Here is a 21,382-nt window from a genome sequence, read left to right as displayed (position 1 = left end):
GCGTGGCTAAAGTAGGGGAATTTAATTTATATACTTTTGTTACTGTTTACGAGTTTAAATGTCCCCTATTGTATTTGTGGCTTTTGAGTAATTTTGCTCTATATCTGTCCAACCTTAATCTTGTATTTTGCACCCCTTTATCATTTCTATATTGGTGTTAAATATTTTTAAAAAGTAATTTATTGAGATAAAATTGTCTTCTTTTGTCTTCTAGATCTGTATATAATCTGTTCATATGTTATTACTTGGATAAAATCAATAATTACTTCTCAAATGGAAAGAATATTATATTACTCAATTGGACAAATAGTAGTGTGAAAGCAACATCGAGTAAAAATTCTGCAAAAAATTTAAGAGGTAAAAGCATAATGAAGAAGACGTGAGAAATCAACATCCTTTAAGTTATTGAATGTCCTAAGATGCTTCATATACTTTGCTTTAACAAAGGCCACTGCTGTCTCACCAAACAGATTAGCCTTTTGATGATGCAAGCAATCAAACTATAATAGCATAAAAATAAATAAATAAATAAATAAAACACACTTTAAAAAAAAGAAAGAGGAGACCACCGACACCTGGTTTATTCAAAACTTGGGATATGAAAGTGCAACCATCCAAACAAACGGCAGGACAAAACACACCTGCTCTGCCAGCTAACTGGTGATTATTATAAGCGACAAGAAGATTTGAAAAGGGCAAAAATATATTGATCATCAAGATGTTGAGATATTAAAATGATACAATGTGTGGTGAATTTAAAATCAAGGTCAAGGTGGGGTTCTGATTTGCCATACTGATGTAACTCAAACCTTCATTTGGTAGCATGCAAGCGGGTGAACCGCTTCTCAAGGACAAACATGGGTAGGGACCTACAGGCAACAGCATCATCATCCCATTCATATGAAACACCATAAACACATCACAATAATCAGACCAGACACTAAGATACGTGCAATATCTGATCTTTTAGTAGCTGGAAAAATGGAATAGCTAAATCTTTTGAGAATATTAATATTAGAAAAGTTTTCGAAAGATTCTTGTCTATTTTGGAATTCTGACAATTTCCACTTGTATGGAAAAAGTTTAAATATCACAATCAACTTCTTCCCTACAGGAACTCTGAAGGCAATTCATACAAAAATATCAGACAGTATATCAGATATGGAATCTGGGGATGAAAATATGTGTACTTTTGCTGAGCAACATTGATTTGTCAAAAACAGCACACTTTCAGTACAAACAGACAGATGAAGCTGATTTACTGGCTTGCAGTTAGGCATGCAATCATCAGATTAAAATACACAAAACCCAGTCACCAATTTTAACCAAAAGGAGCTACGGATACAGACATAGTCCAAATAGTAGTGTAGTACAAAGCTACAAACTCTTGACTTTCACAACAAGTAGGAAGATAAAACATACAATGATAAAATCGGAAACCCTTTTGCCAAAACTAGGGTCATCATCTACACTAAGGAAATTTAAAAACCTAATCAACCCAAAACTCAAAGACAACCATGCCTGTGTTTGGTACTGGGTTGGATAAACATGCACCATGCATGCAGTTGAAGCATTACTTATCTTCAAAGCTATCACGCAGTGACGCCACGCCGTGGATTCGGTGAAATCGATCCAAACCTACGCCATGTAACTCCAGGAAACACAACAAATTGAAACAAGGGAAAGCAAAATGCCAAACCTAGCTATATTCATGCATCTAAAGGTCAGTCTATATAGTCTTTTAGATTGCTAACTTCTTCTAACTTCAATAAACATTCTTCCAAGAATGTTTGCCACACTGTACAAACCAGACAGACCACCACTATATACACAATAATCAATTACATTGTATAATTACCTTCCTAACTAATAACCCAAATACGCAATTACTTCTCTAAGAAGTTGAAGTTGATGCTTCTTGTCTTGATTCTCTCAAATATCGAAGGAGTGTCTCAGCCTGCAGAACAAAACAGAGGAATTAATAGGAAACAAAAATGAAGATACAGGTCTGTTCTTCTACAAAAATCGCCAAAGCAATGATAGAAAATAAATTAACAAGTGTCATTGAAAATTAATTTCATCACAAGCATAACAAATCCTAAAGAAAGAATCAAGGTTTAATAACTTCAACTACTCATTCAGCAATGTCAATCAGAATACTTTATTCATTGGCTAAAAATAGTTTTAGAAATTAGTCTTGATAATAATATGATCTCAAAAATTGCTACTTCCAGAACCTTATCTGAGCATACAAACTAACATTCAAACATTGGCTAATAATAGAAAAACCTTTTCTTGCCAAAGTTTAATACAGCTAAGCACATAAGAGGAAAAACAGAACAGAGTCAAAAGATTTCAACATTAGAATAAAAGGTCAAATGCACAAAGTCAAGATATCTGAATAACAGGGTCATGATATTAATAAATTAATATGTATATGAAGACAATTTATTCCTAAAGTATGAAGCAAAGTACAGAGATTGAAATCTACCTTATGCTTAGCTCGAGGAGTTCCATTCTGGGAAAGAGCTACAAGGGGAGGAATCCCACCCTCTCTAACAAGTAACCCTCTGTTTGTAACATTGTCAGCACAAAGCTGAAGAAGAGTCAAAACAGCAAATTCTTTTCCTTTCACAGACCCGTCTTCAATGGCTTCCACAAGTGCCGCTATTCCACCTTCTTCCACAATCGCTTCCTTCCCTTCTTCAATCCCCGCTAAGCTATTCAACACCACCATTGCTTTCTCCATCATACCATTCCCTTGCTCCGCCACCAGCTCCACAAGCGGCTTCACCACACCGGCACTCACCGCTCTCTCCTTGTTCTGCTTAACAGAACAAAGCTTGTACAGAGTTGTTAATGCGTCTTTCTTCCCTCTGTTGGAACCGTTCAGTAGAAGCGAAACCAATGGCGGAATCGCACCGGAAGCCCCGATTGAGCTCTTATTCTCTTCCACCAAAGCTAAACTCAAAAGCGCACACGCCGCGTTCTGCTTCGAAGTTTCCGTTCCTGTTTTCAACACATAAATCAACGATTTCACAGCTCCTGCATTGAATATTACCTTCTTGTTATCCTCGTGAAGCGACAGATTCAAAAGCGCGGTCACAGCATGTTCTTGCGTCCATGGATCAGTACACCTCAGCAGAGGAACCAGAAACGGCACCGCACCGGACTCACCAATCAGAACTCTATTATCAGCCCTATTTTTAGCAAGCAACCTCAGCTTCGCCGCAGCAGAACGTTTCACCGCCACCGACGACGACTGTAAACCATCCACACAAAGCTTCACCGTCGGCTGAAGATCCTCCGGCGAAATACTCTCAATAATCTCCGTCGAAAAATTCTCCCTCTGCAAAAACCCCATGCAAGGCTCCACCTCAACCTCCTCCTCACCGCCACCTCCACTATCACCTCCACTATCACTCTTCAAATTACACTCCGGCGACGGAAGAGTCGCCAACCGCTGCAACTCACCGGAAATATCACTACTACAAGCAGAATACTCACTGAAAGCCTGCGAAAGATCAAGAAGGTCCTGCTCAGTCGTAGACGACCTCCCGGATTTAATATTCCGGGAAGCGAGCTCACCGAGACGGAGGTCGACGACAGAATCGGTTAAATTCTCCGATACACACGTTGATCTCTCGGTAAACGTGCAACTACTGTTATCTTCATCAAAGATACTAGATCTTCTGGTTCGCATCGATCTTCCAATATTCCGCTGCGATTTCGAGGAAACAGACGAATGATTATGATACTGATAGATTCTCGGTAAAGGAAAACGATTCGAATTCGAACGAGATTCTTCAAGAGAAACCATTGTTAAAGCTTCGAGGTTCACGAATTTGGGATTAGGATTTAGGGTTTGTATTCTGAATTTCAAAGTTTTATTTCATAGTGTGAGTGAAGAGGAAGAAGAAGAAGAAAAGAAGAAGAAGAATAACTGAATTTAATGTATTATTATTTTAATTTATGTGATTTATGTGAATTGAAATTAAATAAAAGGCTGGTTTTTGCTGTGAGGATTGGCGTTGATATAATCACTTGGTGTTTAGATTTGTAGAGGTGACAACCGGTGGAGATAAGGTGGGACCGGTTTTTGGAGACAGAATCGACGGTCAGAGATTTTGATTGAGGTGATGGTACTATCGTCGACGTCAGTTAAAGCGACGTCGTTTTGTTGAAGTTTGTTTATTTATTTACGGTTTGCGAGAAATGCTGAAATGTCTTGGTTTGTGTTGTTTTGTTTTGTTACTGCGCCAGTGTGGTTTTTTGTGGGGACGTAGCATAGGAAGATTCTGGTGAGAAGGAGCTGTAGGGAGAGACTCTGTTACAGTTGTCAAGAGTGAAGGGTGAGTAAATGGCACGTGTGGGGGTCATTAATGTGTATTAACCGTGTGTTTGTTTGTTTTTTATGTGGAAAACAAATGAGGTGTAGTGTTACTTAATTCAAACCAAGCATAAGGAATGTTTAGGGTTAGGAAAATACCATTAGCTTCTTAGTCAAAAACCACCAAACCCTAACATAGAAACATCAGAGTTTCTGAAGTATTTGTAAGAGCAACCTCGGCAAAGTATGAAAAGAGAGGTGATGAGGAAGTGATACTTCATTTAAGGTCTAAATGACTAAATGATTTTGTGGTGTCTAAGATTTTAAGATGATGAGAACATTTAAAAGTTTCTATTAATAAATCACTTAATTACTATTGTTATTGTAAGAATCTTAGTTGGTATTGGATAGTTAGATTTGAATTTTTTTTTTACTCAATTTAGCTATATACGTATTTGTCTCATGAAGGAATGAAATGGAGACGATTATTGAGCAAAGTTAGTTGTATGATTTAGCTTAACATCTTCCTTTACTGCTGTGAAAATGTGAATATAAAAACACTTGGTGCCTTTATTGAGTTGTCATCATGAGCTCATCATCATGTCCTGATTCTGACGACCTTGCATTCACCCTTCAACAAATCTTCCAAAATCAAAACCATTTTCTCCAAAACCAACAAACTTTCCAAAACAAGCTTTCTACCATCAACACCGAACTCAACCACCTTTGGAATTGCTTGGGACCTCCAAGATTCCAACCTCCATCAAATAGAATTTTCCACGCCCCCACTACTTCTATTAATCCTGACATACTCATTCTTGACGGCACAAACCCCATGGGTTGGACCTTCAAAATCACTTTTTTTTTTATCATCGCCTCACTCTAGAGGATCAATGTAGCACATCACTGCCCTCTACATGAGGGAGAAGCGTTCACATGGTTTCAATGGATATTCACAAATGGTCAAATCATCTCTTGGCTCGGGTTCTTGCACAATCTAGAGATATGTTTCGCTCTGTCGATGTACGAATATCCAAAAAGTGTGTTGTTTAAGCTCTGTCAAAAGTTGCAAAAGACAAGTTTTTGAACTGACGTAACCCGTACCTACCACCACCAACACCCAACCCACTATCATTTTCATATTTCAAACCAGATTTTACTATCTCACAACCTAAACCTCAACCAACCATTCAATGCTTATCCCCGACAAAATTCCAAGCTCACCATAAGAAAAGACTTTGTTACAATTATGATGAGCGTTACCAAATTGGTTACTGTTATATTAAACATAGGGCATATAAAATTTGGATATGTGTTTGATCAATTATAAATTACTCTACTCCACATGTAGGGATCATAATAGTTTTAGGTCGAAGGGTGGTATACACTACTACCATCATGAGAATAACTTATGACATTTGAATAATATTCAATGTAGTATTATCATGGCAGGTTAATCCTATATATATGTGTGTGTGTGTGTGTGTGTGTGAAGATTTGATAATTCTTTATCCATGAACCATTAGATGTGATCATTAGTTTATTCTCATAATTAACTCAATGCTTTAATGTTATTCAACATCACAATGAAGCTTAACTAGGGATACTTTAAAAATAGTGTCCTTATGTTTAATGAGGTCTCACGATTAAGTCACACTCAATGCTTCATCAAACAAACTAGCTATTATACGGACTTTATTAATTTGGAGAAAAAAATAATAAATAAATTCCTTATTATTAATACATAATTTGATACAAGTAATAATTTTTAATAAAACTAATGGCATATAGGGTTTACACTAACAAATAGAACAATGCAAACTTAATATTAAGGATCATCAGACAATAAGCTATCAAAAAGAAAAATTTATCAAGTTGTAATGATTAGACAAAACAAGTCAAATCAAATTCAAAAATATCATCATCAAATGAAACGAAGATGTGAGAGATAAGTGGTATGTAAAATAAGCAAGAATAAGTCTTAAAGTACTAAGATAATGCACACACACTAAAATGTTTTCAAACACTTCATATATTCATAATTATTCTAAACACCAATTATGCCAGGTGCTTAATCAATAAGAAGCAATTATGTCCAATTAGGATGGTGAAACTATATGTATAATCGATTATAGCCTTATTTTAATTGATTAAGCAACAATTTTTCCTCTTAATTAACAAGGAATCCAATTAGTCAATTAAGGAGAAAATTTTAATTAGGGTTTCCTATTTTGGCTAAGTCAAATAGATTAACGTCACACTTTAATTTATTAAAGAGCGGTCAAGCATATGGATTGTTTTCTTTTTTAGCTAAAATATTTTCCTATATAAATGAGTGATGTGCTCACTTCAAAATCACATATGTTTATGATCTTACTACTCGCATATCTCAGTCCAAAAATACACATTTTCTTCAGAGATTGTCATCGCACAGACTCTAAAGAACTTAGAGGAGGCTTACTCCTAGGGAAATCTTGATGCTTAAAACTCTTCAACCATTCCTTATCTAGAGCCATCGAATATGCGAGGTTCTTATAGTCGACCTTTGGGTGAGGATGTTATGAGGTCATCGCCATGATTAATCGGTGATGATTTCTGATGAAAAGTGAAAAACTATAACTACTTACACAAACTAATAAAATAAATTTAATTAAATATAAGAAATTACTAAAATAATTATAGTTTTAGGGTGTAAATTTCCTTCAATAACTTTACAATTTTTATGTACATTAACTAATAAAATGAATATAGTAAATTATTAAAATAACTTTAATTTTAATGTTAAATTTTTCTTCAATACTACTCCATCATGTTGACCAAATGTCTCTAAACACAAGAAATAGGAGTGAGTGAATTGTGATATTTAAAATTCGAGAATAATTTATAAAACTTTAATTTTGGAAAATATTTATATTAAAAGATAAATAGAGAAATAACATCAGAAATGTATAAAGAAGATGAAGAAGAACAGATATACGAAGTGGAACGGAAATAAATTAGGGGTGTTCGTGGGTTGAGTTGAGTCTAATTTGATTAAATCCAATACTCGATCCAATCAATAGTCTTTGGTTTAGGTTGAGTGTTTAATGCGTACTTCTAAGAATAAACTCGAACCAAACCAACCCGCTCATCAATGGATTGGACTGGGTTGGGTGCGTGGGTCACCCACTCAATGTAATTTTTAAATGCTAAATAAAATATCAATTTAATTAACACATTATTTTACAAAAACATTTTAAAAAATCATAAAATTATGTATTTAATTTGAATAAAATCTATCATTTAATACCTAAAAACTCTTTTATGATTCATATCAAGTAAAAAAATATACAAATGGTGTAAAGTACAATTTAAAAGATAAAATATATCTCTATTTGAATAGATAAATTTGATCTCTCAAATTTGATTTAGACTTAGACTTTTACAAGTAATAAAAACTATAATTATATTTAAAAAAAATATATGCATTGTAAGATTTATGCTAGATAATTTATAAATAAAATAAAATAAAAATAGAGCGATATGTCAATGGGTTTGGTTCGCAGGTTCGTGGATTTAAAACTTCAAACTCGTTACCCGAACCAAATACTAATGAGTTTTGATGGGTTAGTTTGGATTGAACCCGTACATGACTGGGTTGGATAAAAATAAGAGTTGAGTTGGGTTGGGTGAATGGGTTCGCGGGTCGGCTCGTACCCCTGAACACCCCTAAAATAAACTACGAAAAACAAAGAGAGACAGGATAGAGAGATTGCACCAGAGATTTATATAGGTTAGACCTAACCATTTGACATACTCTTGTCCCTAAGAGTTTTCTCTTGAGATTTCCTCTAGAATCAAATTTATGCTTTTACATGATCAACCCACAAACCTTCAACAACTAATACATCTTTTATATTGTCTAGCTCAAGAACCAACAAACATATCTTTTACATACGCTTAACCCAATAACCTTTACCCAAGTCTTTTTCAAGTTTAGCTTGCAACCTTTAAATTTTTCACAAATATATTTTATAAGAGACTCACTCTCTTGAATAAAACAAATTAAGCACAGTACCAGTACAACTTAACTCTTAGAAGGACTTTTTAGTATTTCGGCATTGCAACAACTTTAGTAAAAAAATAATTTCAAAAACAAAGAGAGTAGAAAATAATAGAAAGATTGCTATTCAGAAATCCCATGTAAAATGAAATGAGGAGAAAAATTATTTATATAAAAAAACGACTAAAAAAGAAAATAACTCATGGATCAAATAAATGATTTAATCGATCAGAAGAATTATTTAATAGATTAAAATAATCTTTAAAATGACAATCCTAATCCAGAAAAGGAACCCCTAAAATGACTATATAGTTTAAAAAATTAATGATTTTCCTAATCGATTAGAAGATGTTTCTCTTTGCTTTAATCGATTTGGCCAAAGTCTTAATTGATTTTATATTTGCTTTGAAAAGTATTTTATGTGTGTGTGTGTGTGGTTGCTTTAGTACCTCAAGACTTACTATTGTCCTTTTTACAATAGATTCATCACTCTAAAGTGCTAAATGCAGGACCATGAGAGCTTGAGATATATTCTTCTTGATCATATGTAACCAATAGGAACTAATGGACATTCACATTCAACTTCCTCCTTAAGATTGGTCACAAAGAATTCTTTGAAGAAAGTTATCAACACCGAAAGTCGTTTGACCTATGGAGTTAGTGCATTTGATATGCTTGATACTTGTCATCAGTTGTGATTATCAAAACCAATTGAAAATTATACATGCATAATACATAGATCCACATATATGATATTGCTCCAACATATGTCGTAGTGGATATATATCTTCCATTGTCGACTTCTACTTCTTTAGCAGCAAAAGTAAGTTTTAGAATTATCGTATCAATAGAGACTGGTGATTTCAAAGACCGTTCAACAATTTTTAATATCTTAAGAAGATAAGAGTTGTATATTTGTTGTGATGCGGAAAAGTAAATGACATAAATATAAATGAAAGAAGGTAAAATGGAGATTTCAGTGTTAACAGTAAGAAAACTTGCTAGAGGTAGTTTTTGTCATTACGTATTTATCATGCATATCCTTAGGTCAGTAATATGGTCCTTTACTCTATTAAAATTACCAAATATTGGTCCCATTCGTATCACCTTTTGGTCTCAACCCCGTGAGATCAGTGCATTACATTATAGTCTGGTATATTGGCTATTAACCAACACTAATCCATACTATAATACATTTAGATTTTTAAGCTAACAATGTCTCTAGACGCTAGTATCCAATAGCTGATTATCTTGGATCTAGTAATGACAAGCACCTTTCGATGTCAGGTCACATCATGAAAACATGTTTTAGGTAGCTAAGCTAAAACAGGCATTAAGATTAAAGAGTCATCAATATTAAATCATGAGTAGAGTTATAAATAATATCATGACCTATTTAGCATATAAATATAATGACTAATACTAACCCCCAACAAAGAGATTTTAGCTGCACTTACTCATGGTAGCATAACTTTCGGTAAGCATGCGGAGCTGATCTTAGAAGTGTGATCTTCCATGTCACTTGAGTAGTGTTTTTGCCTTTAGTATATCTCTCTCTCTCTCTCTCTCTCTCTCTCTCTCTCTCTCTCTCTCTCTCTCTCTCTCTCTTATTCTCTTATTCTCTTGTTGTAGACCAAAGTGAACCTACTATAATTTTGTACTACCTCGATCCACAAAATCACCCTTTACGTTGAATGAAAATTTCTATTTATAGGCACAAATTTGGACTTCTCATCAAGCGCACCACATTCTCTCCCAACGCGTCTACCATGCTCTAAACAACCTGTCTAGCCTTGTTTTCTTCCTCATCAAGCAATTGTTGCATGTCTTCCACGTGTCCCTAACCGCCCTTTCTTGCCCAGCGCATCACCCTTTCGACTAGTAACCTAACCCTTACTTCATAATGAAGTAATTGCAGCTGGATGTACTATATGGTCGGGCCATCCTTCAGATAGCGTGCCTATGCTAGGCCTAGCGAGCTTTGTTCTTCTGCTGGATGTACAAGAAAAATCCAAATAGGTGTTTTCTTACTTTTACAAATAATTAGGGGGTTTTGTATCAATTATTTGTGAAATAAGTTAATAAGTGCCGACATATTTAACGTAAATCTGACACTTATCAACTTCACAGACGTAAAACCAAATTAACTATCAATAACTCGAGTCTCTTATTTTAGTCCCTCTTCAATCTTTGCTTCCTATAACTTCATGGTTTCACTCATAAGTTAAATCCACTCGTAGTTTGAACAATTTAGTATATCCTTTTGTTTTTATAGATTGGAACTAAAGTGATTTTTCTTCATCCTTCTAACATTTGCTTTAATTTCATAATTTTGTTAAAGAGTTTGGTGAGTCAATCAATTCATCTCAATTTTATAAGTTTCCACACTTCAATAAGTAAGTTATTTGGTCCAACCTCCTCACTATTACCCATCCATTCAATGCTTATTTTACTTCTAGTTTCTTAATTCAATTGTAGTAATTATAGTTTCGACCATATTCTCTTATGTCGAACATGCTATAGTAGGATAATATATCATATTCTTCATTAAATAAATTGTAGAAATATGTCTTTCACATATCAATTATATTATTTTTCATCGCTAAGACTTTACCTTCTTCTTCTTCTTCTTTAACACACTTTACTTGAACCAAATCACTCACTTTTCTTTCTTTTCCCTTAGCAAACCTATATGTAGAGTGTTCTCCCTCCTTGATTTCTAAAAATTGGTATTATCCATCAAAAGCTTGGTTACTTGGTTAAGTCACTACCTTTTTGGTTTATTTCTCATATTTCTTATACTTTTTCGAAGTTTCAGCATTTGTACGGCTAAACCATTCTTTAAAACATTCCTTTTTTACTCTAACTTTAATCTGAACACTTTTATTCCACCACCACGATTCATTACCCCTAGGTTTAAAACGTCTTGAATCTCTCAATATCTCTTTAGCTACTATTTAAATTTATTTGACCATCTTATTCTCTACATATCATTTGCACTTCCTTGTGCCAATCCAAATTCTCTTTTAAGATCTTGTATTATAAAATCTCTTATATTTTATTCTTAAAATAAAAACTTTTATATAATATTTTTCAAATAAAAATGTTACAGATATAGAGGACCAATAAAAAGTCTTGTTAAAGGGTTTTTTTTTAAAAAATTTATTCTTTATAAATTATGATAATTAAAAAATGTATAATTAGTGAGGAAATATTAGCTTTTCCCGAATAGTTTTAAAAAAATTAATTAAATGAATAGAAGAAGTTAGTGATATAAAAATAGTTTTTACTAAATAAATAGAAGAAAACAATTAATTATAATTTTGGATCACTTATTTTAGTTAATTCGCAAAAATATTTATATTTCAACTTCAAATTTGCAGTTAAAATTAATAATGTGTTCATTTTTTTTAATAATGTGTAACTTGATTTTTTTCTTTAAAATTTCACAAATATTTTTATTTGATAATTTTTTATGTTTCACAAATGTAACGTCAATTAAAATTAAATATGTAATCATTTTTAAGTACAAAAATGTAAAAAGACTCAAAAGTATTTGAATTTAAAAATAGGAAAATTAATTTCGTAAATCAGTAAAAATAAAGAGATTAAAATTGAAATTAAGGCTTACAGAAAATTAGTGAAAAAATTGTTTTTATTAGAAAAATATTAAAATAAAATAAACATAAAAAATTATTTTTAAAAGTTAGCTTTTATTAAATAATTTTTAAAATTTAGTGGAAAAAAGTTAGTTTTTACAAAAATAAAATAAAATAAAAAATAAAATATTAGTAAAAGAAGGTTAATTATATATTTTTCCTAATAAACGCATTCGCAAATAGATCCACACTCAAGATTACTTCTATCAATAGTAATTTATTAAACATTTAAAAGAAAAACACCCACAAGAGATTACAAAGAAATAGTAACAGTGCATACTAGTAAAAAAATAGGGTTAATACCACTTTATCCCTGCCATATAAGTGTGTTTTGTTTTACCCCCTCTAAAAAAACTTATTGGACAAACTTTACCAAATAAAGATTCCAAAAAACTTGACCCTAGTTTAAAATTCCAAGAGAATCTGCATACGTGGCATGCACATGCGGCATTTTTTTTATTTTTTATTTATTTTTAATTTCCACGTGGAATTTTGTTTTTTTTTCAATTTTTTTTTATTATTTTTTTCCAATTTTTTTTTATTAATATTATTTTTTATTTATTTATTTTTTTAAAAATTATTTTTATTCCAAAATTTATTTTTTATTATTTTTTCCAAAATTTTTTTATCGTAATTTTTTTATTATTTTTAAAATTTACTTTTATTATATATAAATTCGCAGGTATTCTCAAATCCCCATGTATTTTCAAATCCGTAGGTAAATTCGTAGGTAAATCCGCAGGTATTTTTAAATTCGCATGTATTGTTAAATTCGCAGGAATTTTTAAAGGTAAATCCGCAGGTAATTTTAAATTCGTAGGTAAATCCGCAGGTATTGTCAAATTCGTAGGTAAATTCGCATGTATTTTTAAATCCGTAGGTAAATCCGCAGGTATTTTTAAAGGTAAATCCCCAAGTATTTTTAAATCCGTGGGTAAATCCGCAGGTAAATCTGCAAGTATTGTCAAATTCGTAGGTAAATCCGCAGGTATTTTTAAATTCGCGGGTATTGTCAAATTCGTAGGTAAATCCGCAGGTATTGTCAAATATTTTTTAAAAACGTAAAAAAAATATAAAAATAATAAAAAAAGAAATTTAAAAAATTTTTTAAAAAATAATTAAAAAAAATAATTTCCACGTGGCAGTGCTGACTGTGCCACATCGCTTATGTGTTGTACAGTCAGCACTACCAAAAATACCACGTAGGCAAGATTCTAAGAATTTTGACAAAAAAATTTGATCAGGGTCAAATTTGATGGAATCTTTATTTGGGAAGGTTTGTCCAATAAATTTTTTTTAGAGGGGGTAAAGCAAAACACGCTTATATGACAGGGGTAAAGTGGTATTAACCCAAAAAAATATTTAGTGAATAAAAAATAATAACAACAGTGATTTGTGCAGGACAGCCGACCACAGTAAATGGTAATCACCAAACACATTTAAAATATTAATACTTACTATTAAATCAACGAGAAATTTCAATACGCACTAATACACGCACTAATATTCAATTGAAGATGAAGTTTTTATCCCAAGTTTGGTGGAGATCATTATCAATGTGGTTGATTTTGTGATGTTAAAACTAATCCATAAACTTACTACATGAGTTAGAATTAGGATAAGAGTTAGACTTTCACAATATTGTGAATTCAAATTCTAGATATATTTATATTTAATCTCTTATATGTTTAAATTGAGATGGTTAATAGTATCTAAATTCATTGGTGGTGATGATAATATGATACATATATGTTTGTGCAAATGGTGGAATAATTTATATGTGATGGATTATTGTAGAGAAGCTAATTCGTGTGCCGACTTGTTGGTAAATGAAGGCCTTTTTATAGATGGTTATCAGGCCTTCATTGATCTTCCGCAAAATCTTTCGTCTATCGTTTTGTCCAACAAATTAAGCAAACCTAACTTTAGATCTACACACTTTAGAGTGAGGGTTTGGTTTGACCCCCTCCTTTTTTTTAAGTAAACCTAATGTATTGAGTTTTTATTATAGTATTTTTTATGTCAATTAATGGGAAAAAATAGACCTCCCATAATTTGGAGCCCAGTGCAGTAGAGTTTGCTGCTCCTATGCAAGGCCAACCTTTAAATTAAATATAAATATATCTTTTAGATAAAATTTGAATTTATAAAGTCTAACTCATATACATATATAGAGAGATTATATGTATCAGGTAGATCGAGTTCTTGTCTATGATGGATGGCTAGGTAAAGGTGGGGGTAGGGGAGTATGTAGACCCTACCTATGGATGTCATCTTATTCTCAAGATTGTGTCACAACTTTGGGGCCCAAAGTTGTTCTACTTCAACAATTATTAATTGGACCACCACTCGTTCTTTGAGGTGGTTTTGCTGTTCGGGAGGGCCTTCTCTATTGGAGTTGGTTCACATGTGTGCTTAGGGATAAGTTAAAAACCCTATTGTGTACTTTATCCTTTTTCTCTAAGGGACAGAGGCAGGGCATGCCAGTGATTTAGGGAAATGCTAAGGTTATTTCCTCAACATGGACTTCCGAGGTGATTTCGCCTCTCTCAAGTGAAGACTTAATCCACTATAACTGAATCGATTACAATCTCACGGGCCAATAGCTGGTGACTTTCGTTTGCACACAAACCCCCCGTGACTAACACCTGCACGGGTACCTTGTACTTCTGTACTACAATATAACGTTAACTTTTTCTTCTTGAACTTCAGAGGCTCTCAACATGAGTTGGAAGAAAAAGAATGAACAATGAATTCTTTGGAGCTTCAAGTCTTCAGAACCGCGTCTTCAGAGTCTCTAGCACTTGGTCTTCAGAATCCTTTTGTCTTCAGAAACTTGAGTCTTCAGAACCACGTCTTCAGAGTCTTTCAGCACTTGGTCTTCAGAACTGGTTTCTTCAGAACTTCTATCAGAGTGATGATTTCAGACGCTTATGCTTTTGAAGTTGTTGCTACTGTTCATTAGAACTTTGTAGCGCGAAAACATAACCTGGTGGCTTCTGATGTTCTCATCAGAATTAAACCTGTTTGTTAAGTACTAAACAATAATAAATGTTAGCATAACAATAACAAAATTGTTCATACATATTGTTCTCATCAAAACTCAGAGACGTATTGCAGAACCAAATCTTGTTCTAACATTAACAACTAGAAAGGAAACCCATACTCTAATATATATATATATATATATATATATATATATATATATATATATATATATATATATATATATATATATATATATACATATATATATATATATACATATATATATATATACATATATATATATATATACATATATATATATATATACATATATATATATATATATACATATATATATATATATACATATATATATATATATACATATATATATATATACATATATATATATATATATATACATATACATATATATATATATATAATTCTGGATGGAGAAACCATCATAATTTTTTCTACAAAAATATCTCTCTTCAACCAGCAATTGGACCTTCTGGATTTCAAGGATAAATGGGTGTCAATGCTCCCGATAAGTTCAACCTTGAAACTACGGTGGAATTTTGTTAATCATAGTCCAAATCAAGCTCATAAATCAAAATCAGCACACCGACGAAATACTTAGACAATTAGCATCTAAGGTTGACTCAATATCCACCCATAATAAAATGTTTGAGACCCAAATCTCCCAAGTGTAAGAGCAACAAGCTTATTCCTCAAAATCTCCTTGAATATTTCGAGGACAACTTGAACTAAACCCAATAGAGCATGTAAATATTGTCATATTAAATAGTGGAAAACAACTAGAGGACTTTATTGGAAATGATAAAATTGAGGAGAGTGAGCTAACCCAACCTACAAGTGAGGTTCTAGAAGAATAAAATTAAAGAAATCATATGTTTCTCCTCTGTCGTATAAACTACCCATTTCATTTCCAAAAATACTTGCTAAAGTCAAGACAAGGGAGCAATTTAAAAAATTCGTAGAAATATTGAAGAAATTATACATTAACTTTCCTTTCACAAAAGGTATGTCCCAAATTGCATATTATGCAAAAAAAAATAGAAGAACTTGTATCCTATAAAAGAAAGATGAATGAGAATGAGACAATAACTTTAACAAAAAATATAGAGCAATAATTCAAAATAATCTGCCCCAAACATCTGAGAAGATTCTCAATTCCATGTGATATTGGAAATATGGGTTTTGAGTGTGTCCTATTCCATCTTGCAGAAAGTGTGAGTCTTATGTTGGGAATATGAGTTTTGAGTGTTCCATATGCCATCTTAAAGAAAGTGTGAGTCTATGTCGCTATTAGTTTGCAGAAGCTAGGTATCAGTGAGCTGAAGTATACACACATCTTCTTGGAGTTGACAAAGCGGTCCATCAAATACCCGATAGAAATCTTAAAGGATGTTTGATAAGTACCCTACTACAAAAAAAATATTTCACCTCGGACGTGAAATGCATTTAACCTCGTCTAAAGAAGCGAAGTAACAAAGGGCGTCATGAAAAGAATCAACTTTATCCTTCAATTTTAAAACACCGAGGAGAAAATGCTTATGCACATGGGTTCGAACCCTAGCTTCTGCTCTTTTAATATTTTCAAAACTAGTGCATTAAACCTCTTGGTTTATCAATAATACTGAGGGGTAAGATTGATTTTTGTAATTCCTTACAAACTATAGAATATTTATACATAATATTTCATTGTTTACAAATAATATTTCTATAAATATATATAACAAATTTTGAATCCGATTCATCATCGTCATCACTTTTGGTGAAGATTAGATGTTGGATCCTCGTTTCATTGAAATGTCGGGGAAGATATAATGTTGTATGCAATATATTCCAAATCCCTTTCGCATTAATTTGTTTCTGATGTAAAACAAGAAAAATGTTAGTTAAATGAATGGATATATGATTATTTAAGAACACCGTAAAAAATGATTATTGAAGAACACAAATCTTAAACACAATTTATTTTATGCTCTTGCAATCCATTGTAAAGAACTTTACCAAGTTTTTTACGTTTCAATGTTTTCATGTTATATGTTTCATTAACAATTATTGATATTCGAAATGCTTTTATAATGGATGTATGTTAGGTTTCGCACATATCGCTAATGGAAGTATCTTGAGTGTTGATACTCATGAAATGGATGACACATATTTGTTTAAGGACAATGATCAATATTCTCAATTATCAAGCCAAGATAATACCCCCGGTTTCTGACAAAAACCGAGGTAAAAGGTGTATAAGTTTTTTTTAAACATTACATTGTTTACACAAAATATTAAATTACATTATTACAGCAAATGCAATGTTATCATAGTAATTGTTGTTCTTGAAGAACAACATATCTTTGCTCTAATCCAAATCCTGTTGGATACACTTTGTGCTCGTTATTTTAAAGTTCTATGAACTACATGCAGTCAAATTTTAAAGAGTTATCTGCTCTAAGGAAATATCAGTTCAAAATATTGGAAATGTTTTTTCTGCACTTGCAATCCATCATTGAGAACTTTTGCAAGCTTTTTAAAGTTCCAAAATTTCATTATCTTGAGAAATTTTTATCAAGGCAAATACTTTCACAAGAAAGATATACAGTAGTTGATGTAGATAGTTTTTTATGGATTGATTTCTTGGCAATATCTTGAGCGTTATTCCTTTATAAGAATGTAGGATAGATATTCGTTGTTGTAACTGTGTAACATATTCTTCGGCTATTAAAAATATCGAAGGGATATTTTCTATTTTAAATAGAAAAATAAAATAAAATAAAATAAGTAAGCCCCTCGATTTTAGAATAAAATCGAGGTGAATAATATCTATTTTTTAAACATTACATTGTTTGCACATAATATTAAAAAAAAAATCCAGATTCATCATCATCATTTAGTATTCACTTATAAACAAATACTAAAAACATAAACTGCAATAGCTGGGATTCAAAGCGTGTCTTAATTTGTTTTTTCCATCGGTTTTATTAAAAACCAAGGGAATAAGTTGTTTTTATTTTTATAAAAAATAAAACATGGCGCACCTTGACATAATACCTCGGTTTTTTTGGCTGAGGTGATAACTTCGTCATAGTAAACGTTATTTGTTGTAGTGGTGTAAGTAAGGTGTTCATGCCAACAAATTTTATAGAATAGAAATGGAGGAAGATTCTCAAATTTCCATTATTTTAAGTTTACATTTCCTTACTATTGTTGAAGCCACTATAAATGTTAAGCATGATAGGCTTACCATTAATATTGGAGACGAATAAAATTAAAATTTCACTATAGAAGTTCATGAATATTCACTCCCTTGAGAATATTGCAGTTGGTTAGATATAATTGATCGATGTGTCAAAAAATATCCCTTTGAACTAATTCCTCGTGGCGAATTGGAATTATGTTTGATAGGAAGTGCAAATCAAGATGTGAACAGAGAAGCTCAAATTTATAACATATTCTTGGATGAAAATCCTATTATTCGACGTCAAAAATTTAAAGTGATAAAACACGAGGCAAATCTGAAGGTGAAACTGAAACCTTTGTCGGATCTCGAGTATAGACTCTCTTATAAAAACTTTATCTCACCTATCATTAAAAACACAAAAAAAGAAGGTAAAGAGTCTTAAAAAATGGATGGAGAAAAAAAAAAGAGTAAAGAATCCAAAAAAATACCCCATAGTAGTTGAATACACTTTTGAAAATACAAATTTGAAGGAACCACTTATTTAGAGGTTCAAACATTCAAGCTAAAGACCTTAAAAAATAAGTGTTACAAGGGAGGCAACCCACATATTTGTGGGTTTAATTTGATTGTGGGTTTGTTTACTTTTGTAGGAATTATAAGAAAGCTACATAATAAATATTCCATTCATCACAGCCATCTTCTACCGGACGATACGTGACAGACAACCAATGATGATGAAGTGGATAAAAGTTTATAAAATTCACAATAGCAACTTGAAAATAATCAAAATGTAGTATATGTTGTTAAAATAAATTTTCATAAAATCAAGTAGGTATATATATATATATATATATATATATATATATATATATATATATATATATATATATATATATATATATATATATATATATATATATATATATATATATATATATATATATATATATATATATATATATATATATATATATATATATATATATATATATATATATGAGATATATTTACTCCAATAGTAAATGTAGACTTACTCCAAATCTTAACCATTGATTTTCATTAATCTAACGATTTTAATTGATCATTTAGTCTAATTATTTTTGAAAATATTTTTCTACATAAAAAACTAATTAAAGCCGTTAGATTAATGATAATCAATGGTTAAGATTTGGAGTAAGTCTTCAACACTTACTCTTGGAGTAAATATATCCCTCCTTATATATATATATATATATATATATATATATATATATATATATATATATATATATATATATATATATAGACACAATCTTCAACTAATTTTTTATTATAATTCTTTTGTTCATATTTAAAGTCTTTTTCTACATATTTTGATTATTGCAACAAATTAACGAGTATTGGATACCTGAAAATAAGTAATAAGAAATGAAAAAGTACGAATGACAACTTGCTGAAAATGTAATGAAATCAGTTTAAAATGCAATGCAAATTGAACGGGCAGGACCAATTCCTTGCTGGTCTAGAACATTGATTTTATTTTTATGCAGATAATTATTTATCATATATATCGACAATGTCATGAACTGTATAACTTTGCACTTCACATTATTAATTCCTTTGTTTATAACTAATCATTTCTTTATAGCGTTTTTAAAATTATGCTTACGCCATTTTTAAAAAATTAATGTTGCGTATATGCTGATGTAAAGCAAAAGTGACTTTATTAAAAGCATTACAAAACATAGATATATTATTATTATCATTATAAAAGTGGATGGTAGTAGTTGCTTAAGTTTTTTCTTGATCAAAAGATTCAAAGCATACAAATAATAGTAGTACGTAATTATGGTATAGATAATGCGTCCAAAAAAACTAAAATATATTGGTGTTTATATTTGTAAATGATTTCTTAGATTAATTAGATGAACCAAAACGCGTATTAATTTGACCATTAAAAAATGGCACCTACTAAAAATTAGAAGAAGAGGTACAAAGTGTTGGTTAGGAAATTGAGAACTAGAGACACGCAACGCAAGTAACTGAGATTACAAAGTGAAAGATAGATTATTAGATTATCTTGAATTAACTAGTAACAAACCCGTGCGTTCGCACGGGTTCTGGTACGGGATGCGTATTTGTTTCAGATATATATTTTTTAATAAAAAAAATGTTTAGTTATCCGTGAAAAAATAATAATTGAAAGTATAATTAATAAAAAAAATATTTTGATCAATAACTTCATGTCCCGTTAATAATCAATTTTGATCAATAACTCCATGTCCCGTTAATAATCAATTTTGATCAAAAATTTCATGTCTCGTTTCAGATGTATATTTATTTTTGTTTTTTTGAATATTAGATGTACATTTTTTTAATAATTTTTTTAATTAAAATTAATAATCATTATTTGGGAAATAAATAATCAACACTAAATAACTTCATGTCCCGTTAAAAAAAAATTGATCAGTAACTTAATATCCGGTTAATAATCAATATTTTGATCAATAACTTCATGTCTCGGATATGTCATCAGTTTATCATGAGAATTCAAACAAATTAAAAAATTTTAATTAGATGAACCAAAACGCGTATTAATTTGACCATTAAAAAATGGCACCTACTAAAAATTAGAAGAAGAGGTACAAAGTGTTGGTTAGGAAATTGAGAACTAGAGACACGCAACGCAAGTAACTGAGATTACAAAGTGAAAGATAGATTATTAGATTATCTTGAATTAATTACAAAGTTACTTTTTGAACTTTAGAGTAATTTGTTGTTGAACTTAATGATGGCTGCGCAGTTAAATTATTTGTGGTCGCACTTAAGTATTATGGTACAGTGGCTACTACTTGATGCAAAGTTAGAAAAGAAACCTACGAATTTGATTCTTATTGGTGATCTAAATCACTGTATTCGTAGATTTTGCCGCTATGTCCATTTTTATATATATACATTTTAGATGTGATTTATTTGCATATAACTATGGATTTGAAATATCTTTGGATTTGAGATATTTATGTAAAAAAGTGATTTAATTTTACTTTTCCTTAACTCTAATAAGTCTTAACTTGTTTTGAAATATCATATAACTATGGTAAAATAATCAAATTATTCTTTAGAATAAAATGTTCATTTTACTATTTAAAATTTTAATTTTATAATCCGCAAAA

General features: G+C 31.1%; 1 protein-coding gene across 1 annotated transcript; it reads right to left on the bottom strand.

Moving 5' to 3' along the window:
- Positions 1–380: 380 nt before the first annotated feature.
- On the bottom strand, positions 381–3,994 carry LOC131640996 (U-box domain-containing protein 4-like). Its single transcript, XM_058911337.1, has 2 exons — positions 2,492–3,994; positions 381–1,957 (listed from the first exon to the last, which is right to left on the bottom strand). Exons 1-2 carry the CDS (start codon positions 3,818–3,820, stop codon positions 1,895–1,897), a joined length of 1,392 nt encoding a protein of 463 aa, XP_058767320.1. The 5' UTR covers positions 3,821–3,994; the 3' UTR covers positions 381–1,894.
- Between the last annotated feature and the right edge of the window lie 17,388 nt (positions 3,995–21,382).

The sequence above is a fragment of the Vicia villosa genome, unplaced genomic scaffold, assembly GCF_029867415.1.
Source record: "Vicia villosa cultivar HV-30 ecotype Madison, WI unplaced genomic scaffold, Vvil1.0 ctg.003444F_1_1, whole genome shotgun sequence".
NCBI classification, from domain to species: domain Eukaryota; kingdom Viridiplantae; phylum Streptophyta; class Magnoliopsida; order Fabales; family Fabaceae; genus Vicia; species Vicia villosa.
This window is presented reverse-complemented; position numbering and strand designations above follow the sequence as displayed.

What these genes read in the sequence shown, in the direction of transcription:
- LOC131640996 (XM_058911337.1), bottom strand. Translation starts at nt 3,820, where the DNA reads ATGGTTTCTCTTGAAGAATCTCGTTCGAATTCGAATCGTTTTCCTTTA. An exon ending in CTCCTCGAGCTAAGCATAAG is followed by an intron (nt 1,958 to 2,491) that starts GTAGATTTCAAT and finishes TTTGTTCTGCAG; the next exon opens with GCTGAGACACTCCTTCGATA.